Source organism: Crotalus tigris, unplaced genomic scaffold (assembly GCF_016545835.1).
Source record: "Crotalus tigris isolate CLP2741 ecotype Arizona unplaced genomic scaffold, ASM1654583v1 scf7180000018585.330925593:3314079, whole genome shotgun sequence".
NCBI lineage: Eukaryota > Metazoa > Chordata > Lepidosauria > Squamata > Viperidae > Crotalus > Crotalus tigris.
This window is the reverse complement of record NW_024097088.1, coordinates 3,281,178-3,305,883: the sequence shown is the minus strand read 5'-3', so window position 1 is coordinate 3,305,883 and position 24,706 is coordinate 3,281,178. Positions and strand designations below refer to the sequence as shown.

General features: G+C 51.2%; 3 protein-coding genes across 11 annotated transcripts; all 3 read right to left on the bottom strand.

The window, feature by feature from the left end:
- Positions 1 to 627: 627 nt before the first annotated feature.
- On the bottom strand, positions 628 to 4,931 carry LOC120313220 (BTB/POZ domain-containing protein KCTD12-like). 2 transcript variants are annotated; one of them, XM_039354895.1, is made up of 2 exons: positions 4,711 to 4,931; positions 628 to 2,560 (listed from the first exon to the last, which is right to left on the bottom strand). In XM_039354895.1, the coding sequence occupies exon 2, from the start codon at positions 2,546 to 2,548 to the stop codon at positions 1,667 to 1,669; it is 882 nt and encodes a 293-aa protein (XP_039210829.1). In that variant the 5' UTR covers positions 2,549 to 2,560; positions 4,711 to 4,931; the 3' UTR covers positions 628 to 1,666. The 2 variants fall into 2 exon arrangements, with proteins under 2 accessions (XP_039210829.1, XP_039210828.1); XM_039354894.1 differs by lacking the exon at positions 4,711 to 4,931 and adding an exon at positions 4,350 to 4,699.
- A 2,914-nt stretch (positions 4,932 to 7,845) lies between these two features.
- On the bottom strand, positions 7,846 to 9,728 carry LOC120313219 (caltractin-like). 6 transcript variants are annotated; one of them, XM_039354893.1, is made up of 6 exons: positions 9,568 to 9,728; positions 9,338 to 9,490; positions 9,125 to 9,253; positions 8,824 to 8,961; positions 8,634 to 8,720; positions 7,846 to 8,301 (listed from the first exon to the last, which is right to left on the bottom strand). In XM_039354893.1, the coding sequence occupies exons 1-5, from the start codon at positions 9,694 to 9,696 to the stop codon at positions 8,634 to 8,636; spliced, it is 636 nt and encodes a 211-aa protein (XP_039210827.1). In that variant the 5' UTR covers positions 9,697 to 9,728; the 3' UTR covers positions 7,846 to 8,301. The 6 variants fall into 6 exon arrangements, 3 of the variants coding, with proteins under 3 accessions (XP_039210827.1, XP_039210825.1, XP_039210826.1); XR_005558086.1 differs by having other exon boundaries at positions 8,634 to 8,961; XM_039354891.1 differs by having other exon boundaries at positions 9,125 to 9,490.
- OGT (O-linked N-acetylglucosamine (GlcNAc) transferase) lies at positions 9,687 to 24,629 on the bottom strand. Of its 3 annotated transcripts, none has more exons than XM_039354887.1 (22): positions 24,239 to 24,275; positions 21,547 to 21,727; positions 20,610 to 20,853; positions 19,907 to 19,975; positions 16,927 to 17,043; positions 16,366 to 16,445; positions 16,026 to 16,221; positions 15,733 to 15,873; positions 15,136 to 15,236; positions 14,881 to 15,034; positions 14,693 to 14,794; positions 14,428 to 14,607; positions 14,153 to 14,311; positions 13,885 to 13,974; positions 13,356 to 13,481; positions 12,669 to 12,839; positions 12,445 to 12,561; positions 12,093 to 12,260; positions 11,771 to 11,923; positions 11,414 to 11,666; positions 11,201 to 11,324; positions 9,687 to 11,039 (listed from the first exon to the last, which is right to left on the bottom strand). In XM_039354887.1, the coding sequence occupies exons 1-22, from the start codon at positions 24,273 to 24,275 to the stop codon at positions 10,865 to 10,867; spliced, it is 3,138 nt and encodes a 1,045-aa protein (XP_039210821.1). In that variant the 3' UTR covers positions 9,687 to 10,864. The 3 variants fall into 3 exon arrangements, with proteins under 3 accessions (XP_039210821.1, XP_039210823.1, XP_039210824.1); XM_039354889.1 differs by having other exon boundaries at positions 10,865 to 11,039; positions 21,547 to 21,697; positions 24,239 to 24,629; XM_039354890.1 differs by lacking the exons at positions 20,610 to 20,853; positions 21,547 to 21,727; positions 24,239 to 24,275 and having other exon boundaries at positions 10,865 to 11,039; positions 16,927 to 18,387; positions 19,907 to 19,974.
- Positions 24,630 to 24,706: the final 77 nt, after the last annotated feature.

Sequence of the window (24,706 nt, the reverse complement as noted above, 5' to 3'; positions counted from 1 at the left end):
GGGGGACCAAACTGAGGGAGGCCTGGTGGGATTGGCTTGTTTCTCATGGTTTGGGATTTTTGCAAAACAAAGCTGGATTTTATGTATTCTTCATTGTAGGATGAACTCTGAAATTGCATTAACTCTGTGATTGGTGTGAACATGTTGCGTGAATGTGCCCTTATAACTGCCTCATTAGCAGAGGGTGCCTCACGGTCTTCCCTCCTGTCCTCTACGTCTCCTGGTCCTCAACTCCCGGGCTTTCCGATTCTGGGACCTGGTTACTCCTTAGACACCAAGTAGCTTGAGAGGGAGATCTCGGAACGGGGTGGTGGTGGATGGTGGGATGCCTCACCTCGCAGAAGTGAGTGTGACCCATGAGGAGGTTCTGGACCTTCTCCTGAAGATTAGCTACCTGCCTTCTACTGACCAAGAGAGAGCGAAGGGCTGTTTGGTGACCCCTGCAGACTAAGGCTTGGGCCATTCCAGAGGGAAGGATGCCATGGCGACACTTTGGGCATTTTCATAGTGGGAGGGAGGACAGGCATTCTTCTTGCAAAATACCTCTGGTTCACCTGCTGCCTCTGCCAACAGCATTCTCTCCCACAGGGGCTCCTTGATCTATTAAGAAGGAGACGGGTGCCAAGATCTCTTTCGTTCCTTTATTATGCGTGGCCCCTGATCCTGCGACAGTGGCAACCCAGCTCAAAATACGCAGTGCAGAGCTTTGCTGATCTCCAGCTTGGACAATGCTCACCTGTAGACTTCCCCTTCCTACCTCTGTAACTCAAACAACTGTGGGCATGGAAGAAGGACACTCAAGGGTAGTCTTTAAGCATCTGGGGCTTCTGCCGGTGCCCAACTGAGACGGCCTTTCTTCCAGCTAGGAGCAAAACACTCTCCTGAAGCAAAGGCTTTCTGCAAACATAACATGGCCTCTTATATGTGGGGCTCTGCTCTCCCCCCACAAGCACCCCCAGGTTGGTGAATATGCCCTGCTTGTATGCTGGATGGTGGGTATGCCTCCTGCACCCCCCTCCCCACATTCTCCTTACTTCTAACAGAAACTTTTGATGGCACTTTAGAAAGTGAGTGAGGCTTTCGGTGTGCAAAGAATCCACTGCCCCCATGACCCCTGGCACCTTTCAAACTGGGCACCAAGGTCACAGTCACCCCCACTTCAATCAAGGAAAATGGGTGCATTTAGCCATGCCAGGGCATATGAGGCAAGGGGTTTTAGCGCTTTTGGCTCACTGACATCAAAAGCCCCACACCCAATGGACGCAGCTGCTCAAAGGAGTGATGGGGTAAGGGCTGGCAGCAGAATGCCTGGCAAGCACCCATGGGTCCAGTCAGGGTCCTTCCCAACTTGCTTCACTGCAAGGCCCGCAATGAAACTGCCACCCTCATCTTGGCTCTGCAGGAGCCAGCAGAGTATTGCTGCAGGGACGCCACCCCACCCCCGGCACACCGTCCTCCTTTTCCTCCTCCTCCAGCAGTACCGCGTCCATGATTCGGGGGGCTGTGGCAGGGCAGAAGAGTTGGCATCCTTCAGGAGCTGCCGGGGTGCAGGCTGGAAACATGGCAGGGAAGAGACTCAAAGTTGGAGGGCATTGAATGAAAGCGCCATCAGCAGAGCATGAAGGATCACCAGCTTTGGCGCTTTGGCTTCGCTGGGGCTCGAAGCTCATTCACGGTGGAAAACGTACTCTGTGTACGAGGTCCAGATCTTGTCATCCGTCTGTTCGTGAGCAAAGGCACATGTCCCAGTGGAGTTGCAGGTCACCATGTGGAAGCCGGCGTCAGCCAGTCGGTCGAAGGCCTGCTCCAGGAATGTGAACTTGAGGTAGTACCTGGAGGTGTAGCGCTCAGGGGGGCGGTCAGGGTCCCTGCTGTCATTGAGGGTCTCCCCAAAGACCTCCTTCGCCAGGGAGGTCTTTCCGCATACCATGATCCTCGCCACCCGCCGGAACTTGGCATCTGTTTGGCTGTCTCTCCCCAGAGTGTAAGAGCCCCGGTAGCCGATGGTGATGAAGCCGGACCGTCGGGCCTCCTGCCCCATGCCGATCCCAGCTGCAGGTGCCAGGGAGCTGCCAGGGAGGCTGGCCAAGAGTGTGCCAGCTGCCCCCAGGGTGCGGACAGCCTCTGTGCCGGGGGAGAGCTCCTCAGGGTCACTGGCGCAGGGCTCCTCGCCCAGGGAGTCTTGCTTGCTGATCTTGGGCGCCAGGCTCTTGGCCAGGTCAGGCAGCTTGAAGAACTCAGCCTCCCGCCGCAGGCGGCTCCGCTCGGGGAAGCGCTCGGGAAGCACCAGTTGCCGGTCCCTCAGGTAGTCCAGGATGTAGCGGAAGAGAAAACCGTCCCGGTCAATGAAGAAGCGGCCTTTGCTGTCCCGGGCCAAGGACTGGGCACTCTGCTGGCTGAAGAGATCCCAGAGGAAGGAGCCAGGCATGCCCTGCAGGGTGCTGTGGCGGGTCAGGTAGACCTGACCACCCACGTTCAGCTCCACAATCTCTGGGAAAGCCGAGCCCTCCATGAGTCTGGCAGCGCTGGTGTCGTCTGCTAAGGCCATCCTGAGCCCCCCCTGGAAAAGATGGAAGCGCAGGAAGGTTAGGCTTCCCCTGCCCAGGTGGGGTGGTGCTCCTGCGGCCAGGGCTGCCTGACTCCCGTATGCACACCTCTGAACCCTGCAAACCATCCTTTTGCCCTCATCGCTGTTCCAGGAGGAACTGACAGCCGTGATGGCTTAGGTTGTTGGGCAGCAATTTGACCTCTGCTCAAAACTATACCCACCATTCTGGTGCCAGGTGGAAGAATGGAAACGCCCAACATGGGAGTTTGGCTCAATTTTAAAAAAAGCGTTAATGGGATGGAGTTTGTTGGTCAATTTAATCTGGATATAGATAAAAAGAAAACAGATGTCTCACTTCCAAAGAAAGCTTGCAGAACCTGATGACGACCCTTTTTAATCCATTCAGCATCCTTTTCAGGCTCTTTGGAGAGAAGAAATTCCTCTCCCAGCAGAGTCCCAGTTATCGCCCAAGCCCTCCAGCAAGGGCTGTGCATTGCCCCCCCCCCCCGCTGCAGTCCTGATTGAGAGACTTCGCAGTCCACCAGGCTCAGAGGAGAATTCATGCAGCTGACCCAATGGGAAGAAAGGCTGGCTGCGTGTCCCTTACAAGAGCCTGCAGGACTGGGACAGGAGGGGGGAGGAGGGCTTGGCAGCTCGTGGCAGGTGGGCAGAACCCCTTCCTACCTGCAGCCACGGCTGGTCTCTAAATTTGGCTCACTCGCATGAATCAAAAGTTCCTTTATTTTTCTGAGCAAATTACTGAGTGCATCTGAGCAGTCTTTGTTGGTCCATCAGCTACGCAGGGAACTGCACCAGGGGTTTGGGCTTGGCCCTGGGGGGGGGGGGCCTTCCCGGCGCCTGCTGTTCACAAGGCTCGTCTTGACCTCCCCCCATCTGCTCTGGACAGTTGAGCCTGGAGGAATCAGAGAATGCAGGAAGTAAAGCTGAAGGGCTTTTTGGCTTTTCTAGCACAGGATTCTTACTCCCTGTTCAGGTGCAAACACCCTCAGTTTTTGGCAAGAAGATTGGAATTTCTGAGGAAAATGAAAGGCTGGAATCAGTGGTGGGATTCAGCCGGTTACACCACTTCGGCAGAACCGGTAGCTAATTTTTTGTTTCCCAGGCCCAGAATGGACTTCTGGAAACGGCATCCAGACAGAGAACCGGTTGTTCACATATCTGAATCCCACCACTGGCTGGAATTATAAGCTGGGGGGGGGGGAGGAGGCTAGGGATGGATGTGTCCCTCATAAAGACATTCTCTTTGAGCCCTTTTGCTTCCCCTCTGGACTGGGCTCCATTGGAAGCCAAAGATGGCCAAAGGGGCAGTCTAGTCTGGTTTCTATTCCCTTCCTTGCGGGATGACCCAATGACCCCTCCCCAACACACTGGGATCAGAGCAGCCTTTGTGTTCAATCTGGCTCTAGGAAGAATAGCAAAAGGGAAAAGGCAAGGGGGGGGGGCTGTTCAGAGCCGCCAAAGGGAAGGAGCATTTATTTCCAGGCGCGCAGCTCCCTCTGGGTCAAAGACGCTGCGCCTCGCCAAAAGCGGGTCAGCCGCCCGTTCACACGCCTGCCGAGGCCAGGGCCGCCTTTAAAGGACGCCAAACAGGGCTTCGGAAGCAGTTTCTTCACGCGCGTGCACACAGCAGCGGGATGAACGGGAAAAGGGCTCCGGCACGGCACGGCCCGGCCTCCTTCTGGGGCTGGTGACAGACGCCCAGCCGCTCCAGAAACCCTTCCTTTGTTCCAGAGCTCTCCCCACCTCCTACACACGCGTTGCCCCATTCCGTTATTCTGACCTTCCTTCAGATAAAGCCGCCTTTTCCTGCGAGTTCGGCGCCCCAGCCGCACCTCGCCGACTTCCACGGCCGGCTGTACGGAATGTGAAGAATTCCGCGCGTGGAAACGGGCCTGCCAAAGGCGAGCCGCCCCCGCTGCAAACTTCCTCTGGAGAACACGTGTGCGCCTCGAAACTAGACGCCGGAGCCGGGCCGGTGGCGCGGAACCGCCTTGTCCCAAGAGCGCTGCCCAGCGGGCCCTCAGCTTTACCCCGCCCCGGGCCCCGGCCTGCGTTCCTAGAAGCCCGGGCAATCTGGCGGCCGATCCCCGCCTCCCCCCCTCGGATGCACTGCGCCAAGCGCGCTCTCGTCTCGCGCCCACCTCTCCAGCAGCGGCTCCTCCGGGCGGCGAGCGCCAGGTCTCCGAGGCCGGGACGAGCCGCTCACGCCCGACCCCGATCGCGGCCCCGCCACGTCCCGCGCGCCAGGCGGGACAGGGGTCGTCGAGGACCGGGGCGCCTGCTTGGGGGGAGGCGGCCGGGCCGGAGAACGCCGCTCCCGCGCTGCCCTGGCCCCTTTGCGCGGCGGTTCCCTCGCTCCGGCCACTTTTATGCGCGGGCGCCTCGGCAGGCCCTCCCCCGGCCGGTTGACGACACGCGCCTCGCCCCCGCCCCTCCTTCCTCCGGCAACCCAGCCGCCGCCGTTGCCGCCCTTCCCCTCCCCGGGCGAGGGGAGAGTGGAGCCCTCTCCGGACTGCCCGGCCCCGCTGAGCGTTCAGCCCGACGGCGGAGCGGCGCTCTCCTGCTCATTAGCTCGGAGCAGCACCCGGGCCGGGGACAGCGGGGGTCGCCGACAAGCTGGAATCCGCCGTTCCACCACGATTCACGAACTAGCCCACGTTTTTAATTGTCCTTTTCTCACCGGGGACAGCGAGACCTTCTGCTTCAGGGACATTTCGCTTTTAGCAGAAATCCCAGAACCTTCATGCTGACTTAGTCCCTGTTTTAGAATTAATTCAGACCGGTATGGCTGCCCATCCTATGTGTCATAACTCTGGGTAGCTCACACACCAGCCGTGATAAAACAAAGCAGCATCCTCAACATAACCCGCTCCCCAATACAACATTCCCCAATGCACTCCAATCTCTAGGCTCATCCCAGTGCTGGGAGGGGGGGGGCTTTCTAGCCTGTGCTCTTAGGGACACTTCCTGGCCCAGAGGTTTGGTTCTGGAGCAAGGTAGCACCAAGGGAAGAAAACAGCCTGGAGTCACTGCCCAGCCTGGCAGGGTATCAGGGGCAGAGAGAGGGAGGATGCCAAGCAAAGGATGGGGGAGGGAAGCAACCCAGCACAGGCTAGGATGAAGCAGCCACCAAGCTGCCTATGGCAGCTTATACTGTATGCTCTTGCACACATCTTCCACACACTTGTGCAAGAGCTGATAGTGGCAAATGGTGGTTTGTCAGTGCAAGAATGCTGGCCTCCTAGCTGTGCTGGAAAAGGAGATCCGGGGATCTGACTGGAGCAGCCTCTGCTCTTCCCTTCAACGATTTTGCTCAGGACACCAGGATCGCCTCTTTTCCTGGAGCACCCATTATTTCTTCCATCTGAGCCCAACTCTTTTGCCTTAGCTTGGGATCCACTCTGGCCCAATGCCCCGGAAGATGGTCTGACCCCAGGGAAGTTACCAACTACCAGAGCCCCCAGGAAGGTTCACCTTCCTTACCTGTGCAAGGCCAGGCCCCGCAGCAGCACCTCCTCCTGCCAGCTGGACTCCTGAAGGCCCGGCTCTGGCTGGCTGGAGCGGGGTGTCACTGCAAGATGGGGGCCCATGATCTGCCAAGCCAGCAAATGATTCTGCTCAGATGGAAACAGGAGAGCTCAGAGGGGGATTTCCCAGTAGTTGAGCTTTGAGAAGTCCAAGCAGTTTTCCTTTCTCCTTCACCTCCTTGGAATGAACACACCTGTGCAGACGTTGGTCTGTCCAAATCAGCATTTGGAACAGAATTGAGCAGTTTTTGGGCTTCTATTCTTTGCTTCCTATTCATATGTGAAGCTGGTCCATCCTGGCATGGAGCAGGCAAAAACAAAGAGGCTGCTGGGCCAGGAAAACCCAGGGGAGGTGGGGGCAAAGGACCAGCAGTCTAGTCTGGATAGTGGAATCCCTGATGCTAGAGCTGATTACGTTCCCTAGAGATGTCTGCAAGGAAACAGCCTTGCTCAGAAAACAGCAGGTTCAAATATTCTCTTCCATTGGAATCTGGACAGTTCTGCACACCAAGAATATGTCCTTGCTTGGTGGAAACATCTAGAAGCAGTGGCTCTACTCTTTGAACAAGGCAGCCTACTTACAAATTATCATTTACACGACTAAAAATGCTTTTCAGCCAGGGCACCCAAGCAATGGGTCACCTTGAACTGGAACAGAATTGGTAGAGAAAAAGAGGGCGGGGAGGGAAGGGCAAAATAAGCCAAGGTGCCCCTAATTGCGTATCCACATTTTTCAGGGTGCAGGTAGCCTGACCAGCCAGGCTTTGAGGAGAGGGAATGTCAGTTCAAATGTCCCCAGGGTACACTGCCCACTAATGCCAGGGGAATGAACAGGCTCAGCTCCGGTCACCCACTGAGGCCTGACTGTCACTCTGAGCTTTCCTGCTGGAGAGCTGGGCCCGCCTGCTGCTACCTCCAGAACTTGACTCTGCAGAAACAGCCTGCCTTTCCGCCTCTCACTTCTCCAGGGGACAGGGCATTAATATTTACAAAGTAATTACCAGGGTCTCCCACTCCTCTGCAGCTCCCTGTAAGGCATAATATATGCCAGCCATAAATCCCCTTCAGAGGTGTTCCCATAAAGCAGTGCTGGGGTGTGATGGATCACAGGAGGAAGTGCGGGAAAGGGCTGTGGAATGCCAGAGGGCTGAATTCATTGATGCCAAGTCCAACCCTCTTATTTTTACTCCTCTCAATAACAATAAATGTGGGCTTCCTGCCCTCCCTCTGGACATGGAATGCAGGGCGAGAATGCGGCAGCTGCTTGTTCAGAAAGAGCTGGGCCGGGCTGGCAGGAGGGCTCCAGGTGGGGTGGCAGAGCCGTTTGCTCATGTGCAGTGAAACAGCTGCAGCCGCGTCTCTGGCCGTGGGTCAAAAGCAAGCTCAGCCGTTGGCTGGACTCCCGTGAGGTCACAGAAGATTCAAGATCAGAAAAACACAAGCCAAGAGCCACTCGTGATTTCTGCTCCTTTCAGGCGTTCTTTCTGTTTGGGTCTACAAGCCCCACTAGCCCATCTGTGTCCTCCTGATCCTTGGCCAATCTCACCACAAAGGAGGATGAGCAGCAGGCAGCCGTTGCTTGTTGCTTTTTAACCCTCCCCCCCCCCGCCTCTTTTCCTTCATGGCTGCTTCAGTTGCTTTTCATCAGTTGCAATGAAGTTCTGACAATCTTTCTTGGGGAGACCAAGTGTTGGTCCTTGTCTTGGCACACACTCACAGTTGCTTCTCTCAACCACCAGGGAGAAGCAATTCCAACGTATACAACTTTATTTTTCAAGGCCTGACAGGCAGGCGTTATCTATGTGCAGAGCTGCCCCTCCCCCTTTGGCAAAAATTTTTGCAAACCATCAGAATAAACCATCCCATTCAGCAGAGGAGGGAAAGCTGACAGTCCAACCACTCCCACCTGTTGGGCACCTTCTGCCCCCCTCCTCCCCCCCAGTTCTGTGGACATTTTGCCCTGTCACAAAAATTCAGGCAATTCCTGTGCTTTTGATTTTTAGTGGGTTCTCTCCTGCTGAAGGTGTCTGTATCTCTTTTGATCGTCAGATGCTCCTCAGCCAGAATCCTTATTTAGCCTGGGAAGCTGTGGCTGGGCTCACACAATATGTTGTCTGAGTGAAGAAAAACCAATCCCTCATTCACACGTCTGGGCAGATGACCTGCTTTGCATGCAGGAACTCCCAAATCCAGCTGTGGGAACAGCTTTGGGAGGGAAAAATATGTGCTTTTGAGCTGTGAGGTTACCATGCCCCCTACGGAGCCGTGTCTAATTGGCCAGAAAGCGTCATAGCTTCCTGGGCCCCATTCCCCCCCCCCTTCAGCGAAGCAGAGACGAAGAGAGGCTTGTGGTCCAGCAGGTCTGGGAGGAGGAACTGGGGCGAGAGGGCCACTCCAGGGTCACGCCGGAGAAGAGCCAGCCGGGCCCTGGGGTTTGTTGGCCGGTTGAGACTCCATGCGGCCCACCTCGCCATCGGACGACTCCTGGCCCTGCCGTCCGGGCCGCCCTGAGCGCTCAGCCGACAGGAGGGGCTCACCTAGAAATCGCGCCTCCTCAGGACCCTCAGGAACTCCTGCTCGCTCACCTGCCCGTCTCCGTCCAGGTCGGCTGCGTCAATCATTTCCTGTGGGGCAGAGAAAGAGGGCGGAGCCTGCGCGGACAGCGGGCAGGCCCTCCTCCGCAGGGCCTCCCAAAGGGGGGCTGGCGGGGAGGGGGGGCGAGCCCACCTGCAGCTCTTCGTCGGTGGGCGTCTCCCCGATCTCAGCCGCGATCCGCTTCAGGTTCCCGAAGGCGATCCGGCCGCTGTCCTTGTCCACGAAGAGCTGGAAGGCCTTCAGGACGTCCTCTTGGGAGTCGGTTTCCGACTACGGGATCGGGGGGGGGGGAAAGTTCGTTTCCCTCGCCCGCGGATCCCCCCCGCCGGGCCAGGGGCTTCCGGCCCGATTCCCCCCCTTCAGGACAGGAGGTTCTACGGCGAAGCGCTCCCTGCCCCGGCCGCCCCCGCGGGCTCCGGGCTGCCGGCCCTACCATCTTCTGGGCCATGACGGAGTAGAAGGCGTCGAAGCCGATCTTGCCCGCGCCCTCCTTGTCCACCTCGGCCACGAGCCGGCGCAGCTCCTCCTTGGGAGGGTCGAAGCCCAGGGCGCGGATGGACACCTGGGCGGGGGGAGGCGGTGAGGACGAGAGGGGCGAAGGGAGAGCCCCGCCCAGCGCTCCCCCCCCGCAGCGGGGCCCGCTCGCCTTCAGGTCCTGCACGTCGATGGTGCCGGTCCCGTCCGCGTCCAGCAGGTCGAAGGCCTCCCGCATCTGCTGCTTGTGGGCCGCGCTGAGCTCCAGCTTCGGGCCGAGCTTCCCCCGCGGCAAGGCGGCCGCCGCCCCCTTCGCTCTATGAGCCTGGACGGGCGACAGCCTCGATGACCGCCGGGCTCCCTCTTCTCCCATCCCACCCGCCGAGCCGCCGCCCGCCTCACCATCGTCCGCTTCTCCGCCACGACTGGCGTTGCCTGGGCGACCGCCCGTCCCCCACGCGCTGCCCCGCCCCCACCCGGAAGCAGCCTCCTCCGCCGAGAAAAGATCCAGAGCCGGGCCAGTGATTTCATCTGTATTTGTCAGACACGCATCCGGACACAAAGGCTGGTACAGGTCAAGCAGAGCCCCAGCAGCTTTTCCTCCCCCCCCCTCCCCCTTCAGGGTGGGCCCAAGGGAGAGTTGCTCTGCCAGCACTGGGGAGCCCAGAGCAGATTCAGTGGGGGAGGAGCCGTTTCTTCCTGCCTGCTCAGATGGGGGGCACTTCTGCCCCCCAGCCTCTGGGTGCTCCACGGGAAGGTGGCCGGTGAACAGCACTCCTCCGACTGGAGGCAGGCACTGAAAAGAAAATGCATACTTACCTGGGGTGGCATTTCTGCTGGTCAAGAGGGGAGCTTCGCTTAGTAAGGGAGCCTCCAAGGCAGGCCACCTAATTGCTTTGTGGAGGAAGAGCCAGACCCCTGTCCAGGGGCCAACCTAGTCAAACCAGAGCTTTGTTTTTCAAATCTTTGCTACAGTGGCCACGCCTGCCTCTCTGTACATAATTATTTTTCCTGAAGGATAAGCATTTGGCACCAGGTTGGGTTTCTCTACATATTTCAGAGAAAGATGGGGAGGTCGTATTTTAAATTCAATTTATCTTCCCTACAGAGAAGTGTGCCATTCTGAAGTGAACTGACGGGAGGCTTTAAAAAAAGCCCTCATCAGAGTCAAGACGGCACTCACAGCCTAAGAGACGTGTGAGACATTAAGGAGGCCGATGTTGGCTCAAGTGGTTTATAAAACCCATAAAAAAGCTTCACCAGCAGAGAGATTCTCGGGGAGGAGCAACTCAAACTAGCTGGAAACCTTGTCAGACCCACACCTGTACCAACAGGAATACCCGAAAACCAATAGTTAAAAAAAAAGCTCCAGTTCCAATCCACGAAGGAAGAGAAAGATCTAACTTCTAGGAAAACTGAATCAATCCATGAAATTGCAGCTGCCTGGCTGTTTTACACCTCTCCTTGTAAAGCCCAGCCCAGAGACGCATATCTGGGCCCAGCGGAGACCAGCGACAAATGCTTCGGCCGGGACAGGCAGTTCCACCTCCTCCTTCATGCAAGAGGCAAGTCCGGCTGCTCTCTCCAGTTCCAACCATAGATCGTTTCTGCTAGAGTTCCAGGCAGACGAAGCAGAGGTAAAGTCCCTGTTTGTGGCTTCTGCCCAGGAGCCTCCCGACAGCTTCCACACACCAGTGATTTAGGCAGATTCACCACTCTCCAGGGAATTGATGATGTGCTCCGGTTTGCTGCCAGCTGCACAGTGCTCCCACATCAGGAGATAAAGCCGCTCCAACTCCATCGTGTACTGCTTGGTGTTGAACAGGGGGCTGGATATTCTCTGCTTCCAGACCTTGCCACGAATCTTCTTCAGGCTGCAGGGGAGAACAAACCCCCAGTGCTTAGAAGCCCTCGGCTTCAGAAACTCATCCTTTCTCACATGCCAACTATTTGCCCCAGTCCTGACGACTCTTGCCCCGGGCACTTTCGGGACTGAACCCACACTAGGGTTCCCACCCCTCAGAAACACACTTACTATTCTAGATCCGTTCCCAGTTTCACTGCAATGTCTTCATATTCCTGCCGACTCTTTGCGATGAGTTCAGGGCAGCCAAGGCAAGTCAGTTGAGAGGCCGCCACCCGGGAGGCCAATGTCTCTCCTGGAGGCAGAAAACAAGATGCTCACAGCTGCTCAGGCACAGGCCCTTGACTGAGGAAGGGGCCATCTGGGCAGAGCCCCCCCCCTTACCTGGCATTGTGACCATTGGAGTCCCAGCCCAGAGCACGTCCATCCCTGTGGTGTGGCCGTTACAAAGGGGAGTGTCGAGGCACACATCGGCCAGTTGGCCCCTCCTCACGTGCTCTTCTTTGGGAGCAACGGGGGAGAAGATGATGCGGTTCTGGGGCAGGCCCATATTTTGAGCATACTGCTGGATATTTGGCTCCCCCACAGCTGGGAATCGCAACAGCCATAAAACACTGTTTGGAACACGCTTCAGAATCTAAAGGCAGGAAAGACAAAATGAGAGGCTTTAGGTACGTGCAACGTGACCTAGACAAAACTCCACCCTCAAGTCTATGTTTTAAAAAGAACCTAATTACTCACATTAGCCCACATTTGCAGAGTGGAGGGGTCAATCTTATAAAGCTGATTGAAGTTACAATAGACAACTGAATCTTCAGGTAGCCCATACTGGGATCGAGTGGTGACAATGATGGTGCGTGGAACCTCCTCACCAGTTGCAGCTTTATTGTTGATCTAAATGTAAGAATACACTCAGGATGGCTGTAGAGCCCCTGGATCTCCGGCCTGCAGGCCTTCCTTTACTGCCTTTCACAAGGCCAGTTCCCTCTTCCCCCCTCCTTCCCCAACCGAGACCCTCGACTATAGGAGCTCCAGAATCCCAACAGGAGATGCAGATTTTCACCTGAGTAGTTGCTAATCCATTGCTAATGTTGAATCCATTTATTGTTATCTGAATTTGTCCACGATTTATCATATCTATCACAGCTTCTGCAATTGTGTTCATGGGGATGACGGGCATGCTGAGACTGGCGGTGCTGTCTGCATTGTCTCCTCCATCGGGACTTTTCATCTAGAAGCCAAGACAAGCAAACCCCATTTGTCTTCAGGAGGAGGAAGCAGCCAGCCATAGAACCCAGCCAAACTTTATACATCCCTTCCCATTCCTCATTTCCCCATTTGCAGCCCTCTACAAGATACTGCTGAGTTGTCTGCATGTTCATGCTGTGCTATCCATGTTCCTGAAATGTTCTCACCTTTACCATTTTTACATCAGGTAGGCTATCGAGAAACGCCTTTAGATCAATGCCGTTCAGAACAATTCTGTTATCATAAATATGCCCATTCGATTTGAAGTCAATAACTGCTTTTTTCTGAAAGGAAAGAAATGCTTTGAGGAGGCTGGAATTTGAGCTTGTGTTAACTTCAGAGAGAAACAAAGCTGGCCAACTCTAGCCTTGCTCACTGAACTCCATGGTACCTTCAGGTGTGGGAACATATTTGCATGATCTCCAATGAAGAATGTATTGGGCATGTAAGCCAGCTTTTCGGAGTACTGCTCAGCTACTTCTATGGGTGATGTTTCTCTGTCTGTGACGATATAATCCATGAATAAGGCACCGCTAGTCCCTGGATAGCCCAGCCACATAGCCTAGAAATGAAGATAAAACATGCCTGGGGTCAAGGTCACCCCAAATCTCCAACAGTGTCCTGAAAGAACCCTACGGTACATATTTACAAAGTAGCAATTATCACAACCAGCCACAAAAACGTCTTTCAGAAAATTTCAGGAGACAACGCAGAGCTAATGACCACTTCATGTATTTAGTGGATAACTAAGAGCACAAGTTTTTAAAAATAAAATTAAACAACCAATTAGGTAATTTTAAATTATTGCAAGCAGGGGGATCTAAAGACTGAAACAGTCTATTTGTAATATGAAATTTGGGGCATTCCTGTGACCCAACTTCAAGGCAGGACAAACAGTTTTTATCATGCACCAAAAGCATTGCTATTCCTTTGTAATAATGTGGGCAAAATTCGCCTACCACTCGTACAAAATGAAATCCAAAGGAAGTAGGGAGAAAGAAGGTAATTTTCACAGAAAGAAGCCCACTATCATGTTTGACAAGGAGCATCTGAAGTGACTTCAGGGCAGCTGTGTTACCTGGATTGGCGCTGGCCTGAGGGCAAACAGCTCGTTCCGGGCTCCCTTGGTGTAGCCGTTCATGTTAATGAGGATATGTATGCCGTCCTGGTGGATGCGATCAGCGGCTTTCCCATTGCATGGAACCTAGGAGGCCAAAATTAAAACTTGTTGCTAAGCCATCTTTCTGCTTTGTTCAAGGACGGCAACCAACATTCATGGACTGATATATCAGGGCAACATTTGACTTTGTTTTCCAAAAATAGAGATTCAAGAAGACATCACAAATTTTGATGCAACTTCTAAATCTCCAAACATAAAGCCATAAATGGACCAGTTGTTCTGAATGCTGGAGTGTGGCCTTTAATTGCCAAGGTCATTAACTAGTAGAGAGCATGATTGTGTTATGTTGCTCAACACTGGAACTAAAGTCATTTTCATCTCAAGTTTAAGACTACACCCCACCAACTTTACAACAAAGCATGCTGTTCTACGAAGCTTCCTTTGCTCAGACACCAACAGAATTTTGCATCCTGGGAATCACTCTTACCTGAGATAAATCAATGAAGTGATTTGCTTCAGCCATGACTTTCACTCGGAAGTTTGTGCCGTCGTCAGGGCTCAGGGCATAGCAGAACACCTAGAAGGGAGCAACCCTGCGATGTTTGGGATTCAGGATCACCAGAGGCTGCTTTCCACAGCACGTGATCAAAAAGGGCTGCATTTAAAAAGGGTGCACCACTCACCACTGCAACTTCCAGATCAGGACATTCTATCAGACTCATGCAAGGTGCCAACTTCCTTCAAAGGCCCCTTACCTCAAATTTGTCTGGGTTGTGCATGCCTGGGATTGACTGCATGAGATGCGACGTGGGGTGATTCCCAAAGTCGGAGCTGACGTAGCCCACACGAAGCCTGCCTTCACTGGCCTTCAACTCCTTAGGGTGCTCATATGGGGGCTTGTGAAGCACATTGATCTGGCAAGGAAAAAATGGCAGCTACTTGTAATGCATTAAGAAGGGACCCCCCCCCCTTCCCTGCCTGTGTCTTCCAAAGGAATGGATGCTGCAAAGCTTTTGAGCAGTGAACCCACTTTATCCAAACAGAGGTTTCCATGTCGTTCCGCTATAGCCTTCCGGAAGCTGTGAGACAGCGGGTAGAGCATGCTATGGTGAGGGTGGACAGAAGGGAGTCGGTTCTTCTCCAGCTGATCAGCAACTATGGTAACCAGCTTCTTCATTCGTTCATCATAATCAGTCCAGTCACAAACAATCTTAAAAGAAAAAGCAGCGGTCTGTGTAGCTTGCAAATACAGAAAAGCTGCCCAATTTTCAAAGAACTCAATCGAGTTTCCTTACCTGCAAACAGTGGGCCAAATTGCAATAGGCATCAGGGAAGTCGGGTTTCAGTTTCAAAGCAGTGCGGTATGAAGCAATGGCCTCCGGTATGTTCCCTGAATCCTGGAAGCAGAGGAAGAGGAGCCAAGTGAGGAGGAGCTGCTTGCTGCCACAGCCACCAGGTCTGACTTGGACCAGACCAGGCCTACCTTGTGGATGGAAGCCAGATTGCTGTGGGCATCGGCAAAGGCAGGGTTTATCTGGATGGCCCGTGTGTAGCACTGCAGAGCTCCCTGGACATCCTGCATCTCCTTCAAGGTGTTCCCCATGTTGGAGTAGGCATCAGCAAATGTGGGACTGATTCTAAACCACAGAAAAAGGGAAGAGGGCTGTAAGGAAGAGCACTGTTCACAGCAGAAGAATCCTGGTCAATTCTCAGCCATTCCAAATGTTTAAAGCCTTACCTGATAGCTTCCTTGTAATGCATGAGGGCCTCCTGCAGCTTTCCCTGCTGCTGTAGAACACTTGCTAAATTGGAATGGGCGGCTGCAAATTCTGGGAAAACCTGCAGGAAATAAGATGGCCTTAGTTCTTCCAAGAAAATCTCACCGTCTCTACATCACTTTTGTATCATTTTTAACTTAAAAAGTACTGAAAAATAACGGATGTATATTGAATGACGTACCCCACGCCATCCTGGAGCTGCCCAGAACCACTGTGTGTTGTGAATTGCTCATCCCATCCTGTTTAACTCACCCAGTTATATTTCCCACACAGCCCTTCCTTTCTATCTCTCCTGCTCTCTGATCCTTCTCTTTCTGCACTAGCTGGCCAGAAAGAGGAGAGGGATTTTCAACCTCCCTGCAGAGGCCCCATAGAAACAGAAGCACAATGTAACCCTTTCCAAGAGGTATTCAAAATTCTAGAGAATAATATTCCCTCTTTTCCAAGCAGACGTTCTTAACCTTTATTTCATTGCTACCAAATTAAAGGAAGGCGGGCCAGGCTCCCTAGGAGCATGTCTGAGGCTGACTGTCATGGATAATGATTGACAAGCAGACCTCAAGAGCTTTGCGGTAGAGGCGAACAGCCTCCTCAATATTTCCTTGTTCCCGCTTGATGTTTGCCAGGTTATTGAGAGAATCTGCGTGAGTGGGACACAGGCGAAGGGCTGTGTTGTAACACTCCTCTGCTTCAGCAACCTGTTAATGTAGATTAAACTAAGTTTAGTATTTTAAAAAAGACAGAAGGACCACACTCTTTCAAACACTGGAGCTAAAGCTGCTATGATGCAACCAGGCTCCACTACTGGATCAATCAAGCCCACCCCGGCCAATGAGAAACGGTGTCTTACGCTGCCTTTCTCCTTAAGGGCGTTGGCCAGGTTGCAGTAAGCATCGGGGAAGTGTGGCTGCAGCTCAATGGCACGCTTATAGGTGTCTATGGCCAGATCGATCAGCCCCTGTTCATAGTAAACGCAGGCCAGGTTGCCGTGCACAACTGCATGGTTTGGACTCAGGCTCAGGGCTCTCAGGTAGGCTGCAACAGCTCTAAAATGAGAGATGCTACAAATCAAGCTGATGATCCACGGGGCACAGGAATTAACGATTGCACAGAACACTGCCTTGGCCTACCATCATCCCCAGGTGGGTAGAAAGCCAAGCCCCAGCCTGGGGCTTGTTTTGTTGGATTACCTGTCGAATATCCGGGCTTCCTTCAAGACATTCCCCAGATTGATGTAAGCATCCAAGAAGTTTGGGTCAAGGGTCACAGCCTTAGAAAATTGAAAACAACCATAAGAGGTCTGCTTTAGACCAGCTGACTCTATTTCTTACTGAAGCAAAGGTAATACTGAAATCACATTTGAAGGCAGTATCCCTGGGAAGTCTCTTTCATCTCATCTTCTAGCTTACCAGCTTACATTTCATATATATACATCTGTCTGTGTATGTATATGTATGCGTCCTAAATTTTTACATGAAACAAGAGGACTAAGATTTCACCCACCACCCATCTCCATTGTGATTATCACATTGCAGGCCTCCTTCCTCTTCATTATTATCCTTCCCAAAGTTTGAAAGTGATAAAAATTCAGGGATTCCAAAAACCATTTTTCTTCCTGGTCGCTTCTAATAAGGCATCAATCTTCGTTCACACAGACCACATATAGAGACAACCCTGCTTTTGACCCGGGTAGCCAGGCTCCCTCTCTCTGTTAAGCATTTTGAAAATGAAATGTCAATACTCCTAGTTACCTTTTCAAAGTGATGAATGGCAAGCCAGATTTCTCCTTGAGCATTGAATACACAGCCAAGATTACTCCATGCAACTGCAAAATTGGGTTGCGTTTCAATTGCCTTCAAATAACAGGCCTTGGAAGGGTTAAAGATAAGGGGAGGGAATAATTGCACAAAGAAAATTGAGAAAAACATTGTTAGTATTTCTTCTCCAACCCGCCAAAAGTGATCCTGCAGTATAGGCTTGCTTGCGCCAAAACTAAAGGGTTGTAAACAGCTGGCTGATCCTGCGCTGGCGCAAACCAAAACCCAAGGGCAAACCCACCATCCTCAGTTAGACTGATCCGTGCATCGTAACCCTTACTCAATTCAGGAAATTTCCACCCCCCCAAGACCTCCAGGTCTACCACATCCCTGTGGAATTCAAAGTATCAACTACAGAAGCAACTTTTAACACAGTGGCTTGGAAAACAAACTGAGTAGAAAGCATCTAAAGCAGCTGGATGATGCTTGACCACGACTTTCCCAATGAGCTACCTGAAACAGCCAGCACAGGCAAATGGTGCCTTTAAGACGACAGCCTGGAAAAGACCCTGCTGCCTTTCAACTCCAGGGCACAGCCCTGATCCTGCCCTTCTCCTCATCTCAGCGCTTCCTTCAGCTTCCAAAACCTCAAATACCAGGTTTGCCCAAAGGTTCAGGTCCCTGCAATGCAAGCGCAAGACGCCGCAAGCGCTCCCTAACAGCGCGCCGCTGCGCTATCGCTGCAAACTGCTGCACTGTGTAGAACAGCCCTGGAGACTGTGAACGGCCAGCCAGACTGATTAATCTACCAGAGAGGCCTCTGTGAAAACCGTTAGTGTTCAATTTGTGTCTGAAATCCGAATGCACTGCAAACCCAATTGTATCGAAAATCCTACAGCACAGGGATTGGGAAGCCACACAGTTAGAGATGAATCATATCTGATCAACCGTTCACAAGGGCGCAATCGCACGCAAGGCGCATTTCCGCTGCGCAGCCTTTGCGCTACTGCAGGATCACAGCGCATCATCAGAAGAGCAGAACGCTGCAATCCAAACAAAGAAGAAAAAGGAAAAAAATGAACAACCAGGAAGAGTTAGAAGCTTTAACTATAGTAACTCCAATTATTAATTTTTTATATCTTTAATTTACTTTTACAATATATCTTTGAAAGAATTGTGGCTAGGACTATAAAATATTCTCTAACATTACTTCTTGTACATTAAATACTTAAACTGTTTCTGAAGCCACAAGACAGAAGATTCAGGCATGGAGGCAAATGGTTTTGCTGTGGCAGTTACAAACCCGTTACCATATTTCTCATGTGAGTTTTCGGTGCGTTCCTTGCTGGAAGAGGAGGAGGAGGAGGAGTGTGTCTGCCCTAGATCCAGGCCTCGAGCTCCCTTCAGCGAGGCACCTTACGCATGGAATAGGAGGTTTCACCCACCTGAAACCTTCTAAATACAATATCAATGGTGAAAAACCAAAAACAAGAGAGAAAATAAAACAAGATCATTAGTAAAAAGTTCAACAAAGCAATTGAAAATCTCTGGATATGTCTAACACAAGGGTTCAGGACAGTTTTCTGTAATATGGGAGACATGCAGATGGGAAGGGGTTAATCGGGGATAACTGCAAACAGCAGGGCATTTGGAAGAAAGGCTCTGAAATTTCCACAAAAATTTTACTTGAAATAGCAAATATTCTTGCTGGTTTGATCTTACAAATGCACTGACAGCCAAAGAAATACATTGCAATTTATTTCAAATATGTATATTATCTTGACGTCTTTAGTTATCTTGCCCTTTTTTAGTGGAATTCTCACAGAAACAGAGTCACACTTTCAATCTAGGTGTCTCCAAGCTCTGAAATAAAGAAGTCAGCAATCTAAGGCAGGCGCAGCGTCTTGGCCTATACCAGTCATACTAAAAGCTGCAGTGAAGTGCAATTCACGTTAGCTGTCCACCCGACAGGCTGAGCATTGCTGGTCTTCTCAAAAAGACATTTCACACCCATCAGCATCCATTTCCAGGGCAGCTACATGGCCAGACCCAGTTCCATAGCCCAAACGCCAATCCTTCAGGCAAGCCAAATTCCCTCCCCAGCCCAGAGACACAGCAGCCAGCCAGACAGCTACACTCCTCATACACTCCACTTGGTAGCAAGCGCGCGGGGCGTGAAGTGAAGGACTGCCGCGGAGGTCCTTCTGGTTCCTCCACACTCCTCACCCCTGCTGCGCAAATGCGTAAGGTGGCTTGTAACAAGACTATTCCCAGTTGTTCTTTCCCTTTTTTTGCATTCTAAGTTTTTGTCATGCCAAGAGCCTCAAAACCCATCCTGGTATTCAAATTCTTAGTTGGAAACCAGACTGCTAGAAGCCACCTTTCCACTTAATATAACAAGTTTTTCTTTGATCAGGTCATTTTCCAAGCAAACCAACACCTTTATTCAACATTTGGGCAAAAACAGATCGTTTGAAGAACCCAACTGCAACAATGCTGTTTGCTAGCCTTTCTTCCACTAACCAGGTTGGGGCCGGGTGAGGGGAGGGGTTAAAGACTCTTTTTAATACCATATTCATAGGGTAACATTTGATAAGGTTCTTCTACACTTACAAGCCACAAAGGACTTTAGAAGAGCATTCGCAGGAAGCACGGACTAAGTCACTGGCTTGGCATCAGCAGGCAAGCCTCAGTTTGGGACCATGTTATTTCCAGATCAGAGAGTAGTGGCGCCCCTGCCAGTCACTTCACCATAATGGATAGTCTCATTCTGCAGCAAGACTCAGTGTTCCATTTCTCGCCTTAAAGCAAGGATTAACACGGGCCTGCCATATCTCGCCCTGCCACTACCCTGGGGCAACTCAGAGCCTTCGGCGTTCAGCCACATCTTGGGACTCTTGGAGGCCAACGGAGAATGGAAGACTTGGTGCAAGCGTTCACATTGTTCAAAAGACTGATTCTACAGAACACCTACCTTGGCTTCTTCCAAGCGACCCAGGGCTTTGAGCAGATTCCCCAGGTCACTACGCACACAGTACAAGTCCTGAAAAGCAAATGGGTTCTATCACCATCAGCATAGCCGACCCAAGTCAACAGGAGAGTACTGCAATAAAGAAACTAATCAACTAAGCTTCTAGTGTGCTTTTAATAATCTTCTGTAAAGGGAAAGACTGGAAGGTGTTAGTTGGAATCATAAAGCAAGTCTACAAACAACACACCTCTATAAAATTATCTTGCTGGAAAATAAACCTTCATATAACTTTCACCACATAGCTTATGCGCTACATGTTGGAATTTACTGGGAACTGAGAAAATATTGGGAATCGTACTTAGAAGCATGGGGGAACACATTACGGGAAGAGCAGGAAAGATACCTAAATTAAGGGATGGCACCTGTCCTTGCAGAAGATGAGAAGAGCCAACAAGCTGCTCAAGCAAGCAGCAAACAGAAACTCATCCAAATACCAATTCTCCAAACAGGATGGACAGGAGCTGTTACCCACCAAGGGCCTCAAGGGCACAACACTGGAGAATGTTGGTTCACACATGTCAGTGGTCCACCCAGCACTGTCACCCACACAGCATTAAAGGGGTTTTGGGTGCAACCTTGAAGGGCCTTTCCAAACTTCTTTTGGAGAAAAAAGCTTTTTCAAGAGATTGGCACCATCTCTACTCACAGGGTTGTACTGCAGGGCAGAAACGTAGGCCTGCACTGCCCCTTCCATGTCTCCTGCAGCTACCAAAGCAGCAGCAAGGTTAATGTATCCGTCAATGAAGTCTGGCTTGAGGCGAAGAGCATGCCGGTAGTGTTCGATGGCCTCCTGCAGCTGTCCACGTTCCTTGTACACGTTTCCCAGATTGGAGTAGGCTTCTGCCAATAAGGGATTCTGCTTGATCGCCAAAGTGCTGAAGTGAGCAGACCTGGAGAAGACACAGATTGAAGATGCCTTTATCAAGGTAGTAATTATTCACTGGATCTTGATAAGAACTATCAACAGAATCCAAGTTCAACATTTGAAAAGAACATTTTAATTTTAATTGTGGATAAAAAAAATTGCCTACAGGTGGCCACAGTTAAGTGCCATTTTTTGAGCCTGAGGGCTACACAACTGGGTAGCTGTAATAGGAGGCACACATTCACTTCTTCCACAGAAGCAGATTTTAATCTTATTGCTTCCAGTGAGCCCTGTGGGACAGGCAGAGAAGTTGTTTCCACTTAAGGCATCCTGCTGAAGAGAACAATGAGCAAAAGCTACTTTACTCTAGAGCACTGGGACAAGCGATGTATCTTTCGTCATGTATTACAGTAATAAGACAAACACAGAAAACTTCTGTCACACAAATGGTATATCCCAGATCAATGAGACCCTGTACATTCCCACTTTTTCAGCCAATCTTCTCCAATTCGATGAGAAATGGGGAAGAATCCTGGAAACATTTTATTGTAAAATAACATTCTTGCCCACATTCAACCTCTAAGAGGCTTCACTGGTTAAGGCTGCCTAAATGAGCCAAACCTGAATGGGAGCATCAGAATGCCATCCCGGTGCCCAGAGCGCCTGTCTTTCAAAGCAGAGCCCTACGCAATGGGCAGAAAGGCACCAGCTTCTTTACCTGTCCAGCCTGCGACACTGGAAGTGAATGGAGGAGAGTAGTAAAAGCACACCCGTGTTGTCAGGCTCTTGACGCCAAAGCTGCATGCAGTGCCTCTCGGCTGCTTCAAAATCTCCTGCTTGATACTCCCGGTGAGCCAACTCCGCCAAGCCTTGGAAGGAAAGCATACGTTTCGTTGGTTCTGAGGAATCACCAAAACATTCAGGGGAAGGAGGGGAAAACAAAAAGTTAGAAAATGGATAAACAATGGATAATAACAATGGGTAAATAATGGTGTACAAATTAAAAGATGAAATGCCAACATCCAAGCGGTATTTAATGATTGGACAGAGACATAGGACTCCCTAACTTAATGATGGTCATTGTCAAGCTTCAAAGATGTCAATTCCCCCCCTCCCCCAACCCCATCTTAGCATCTTCAGCTTTAGCTCAGCCATGACCCAGATTATCTGATTTAGTCTAGGTGACAATCTTTCATTCTTTTTTTAAGCAAACCAATGTTAGGAATGTACCATTGTTCAACACAAGCCTTACTGTAATGTTAAAATCAGAATGTTCCTAAGAAAATAAAAACATGATTCCATGCAATGAAATGATCGCGTACAGTAAGCATTGTTATCTGCCAAATAAACTTAACATTGCCGAGAAGACCTCCAGACTTTGTTCAGAAAAAGCTATAGACCTTTGGTTTTCCTGTGTGTTCATCATCTGTTGACAGCACCAGAGCAATATTCTCTCCCCAGTAAAATAATGAAAAGGGAGATCAAGAAACTCAACATTTGCTGGACTAGGAATCAGATTTTTCTAATACCCTTGAAAATTAAAACACTGAATGAAACAATGTCTAAAATTAATTCACGTCTGATAAACTGTTGTGAACTAAAGAAGTGATTTATCACAAACTACAGTATTACAAATAGCAAAATAAGTCAACTAGTAGTTTGATGAGAAGCTGAACTCAAAGATGTTATCTTCAGAGAAGAAAAGGAAGATTTGCACCAGCTTTGCAAAAAGCCTGATAAAAGCTTGCACAACACTTCCCGGTAATTTTCCATCAAGATGGTTAGTTAGCAAATAATTCACCGAATCAGAATGCCCAAACTTTTTTTTTTTTTTTTTTTAAAGCAATTTCAACAGCATCACATCACTGTCACAATTGTTTTTTAAAAGCCCATTATCACAGTTCTCAAGGGACTAGGAGCTGCTCCATATGGGGCTCACAGAGAAATTATATATGAAAGAGACCAATTCTTTTCCTTTTAGCTGTTTTTCATCTGAACTATTTGTAACCTTCCCAAAGTGATATATTCCATTACTAACAAATAATTATATATCTGTTTAAAAGGCAAGTAAAAGTCACTTGCCCAAGATGTATTCAAAGCAAGAATTTCTTGAATAATTTTGAACTGTCTTTAACTTTATATAGCCACTTGAGAACACCGTTATACTATTATGTGATGTAGCAATAAGATTCTATACATCAAAAATTCATCCAGAAATAGGAGGAAAACAGCCATAGCATTTCACTTGTCTACAACAGTGAGGTAGAAATTGAATACAAGCAAATACAAATACAAAATTTACTCTTTATCCCTTTACTATACAAGCTAAATTAAAAAAAAAATGTTATCAGAAGAAAGGTTATCATCTGTGGGGGGAAGAGCCACACAGCAGAGGTGCAATTCTTTTTTTAACAGCAAGACCACACACTACTCTTGAGAAATAAATTAGGAAATTTCCTTTAAAAATGTAGTTATCCTATTTGAAATGTTGAAACATGAAAAATTACATAGGATTCAGTTATTTTTATTCAAAGATTTGTATGCTATATTCCTACATAAGTTTGTTTTGGTGATCATAAGAAGCCAAACTTGTCACAGAGCTTGCAGGTATCCTTATCTACCACCAGCATATGGCACTACGATGAAATAAGATACCAGACCCTAGGCTATTAACAGCTGCTGCCCTGGATAACTACCCTTGGAGGCAAGTGACAAATCCTCCAGCATTTAAAACAAGAATGGGAAGGCACGAAGGCCCGAGTCTGCCAGGAGTTGTAATTCACCCTCATGTGGGAAGAAGAGTGCTCCAACCACCATTAAATCACAACCACCATTTTGTTTGGAAGGAAGTCGTGAAGTGTAGCAAGGGGGTCCTCGGGCCGCCTTTCCCCATCCCGGGGCAACTACACACCCAGCAGACAACGGCCCCGTCCAGGGCGCTGGCCAACACCGCACAGACCAACTGCGCATGTGCAGCCCATCAGCCTGTCGCACCTCCCCCCCCAAGAGAAGAGCGACTAATCCACCTTGGAAGAAGCAAGCGGCCCGCCGGCCTCCGCCTCCAGGGCGACTGTCAGTGCCGGACAGGCCGAGGATAAAGAGGCCCGCTCGGCTCCGGCCCCACGTGCGCTCAACGCACCTCCCGCCGTCCTGGCAGCGGCCCCGGGGTCTGCCGCATCTCGGGAAAAACGACCGGCTGTCCCGAGTCCTCCTTCCCACTAACGGCTAAAGGGCCGCTGCGGCTCGACGGCTTAGCACCGCCGCCCAGCCAGGGCGAGAGGCTGCGTCGAAGGAGGCCGGGCGGGATTCCGGGCCAGGGAGACACGAGAGGCGGCCCGGCGCCCTTGCAGCCCTCAAGACCCCGGCGACCCTCCCCGCCCGTGAATGGCGGGAGGCGCGGCGACAGATACCTGTGCTGTCGGCCACGTTCCCCACAGACGCCGCCATGGCTCCGGCAGCCGCCTCGCTCGCAGTCCGCCTCACTCCTCGATGGCTCCCTAGCCGCCCTCGCGCCTCAGACTGCGCCTCCCGAAATGGCGGCGCGCAAGCAGACAGCGCCCGAGCGAAGCGCCTCGCCGGCTCTTCTTCCCCCCCCCCGAGAAATAGTCCCTGGACTTTGGAGACGGGCGACTTGGCTCCTTCCCGCAAGGGCGAAGTTTACGGGGAGGGCGCTGCTCGATCCGCAGCCTCTTGCCTGTCGCTCTTCCCGACGAGGCCCCAGGTAGAAGCGCAAAAACGCAGCTCTCTCGGCACCGTCTCCGTAATGCTCCGCCGGACACTTCACCCCGCAGAACGCATGCGCCTTAGCTGGTCGGCGAGCCTCCTCCTCCCTTACAAGAGGGCCGCCAGGGGGGAGGAGGGTGCGCGATGGCCGACGG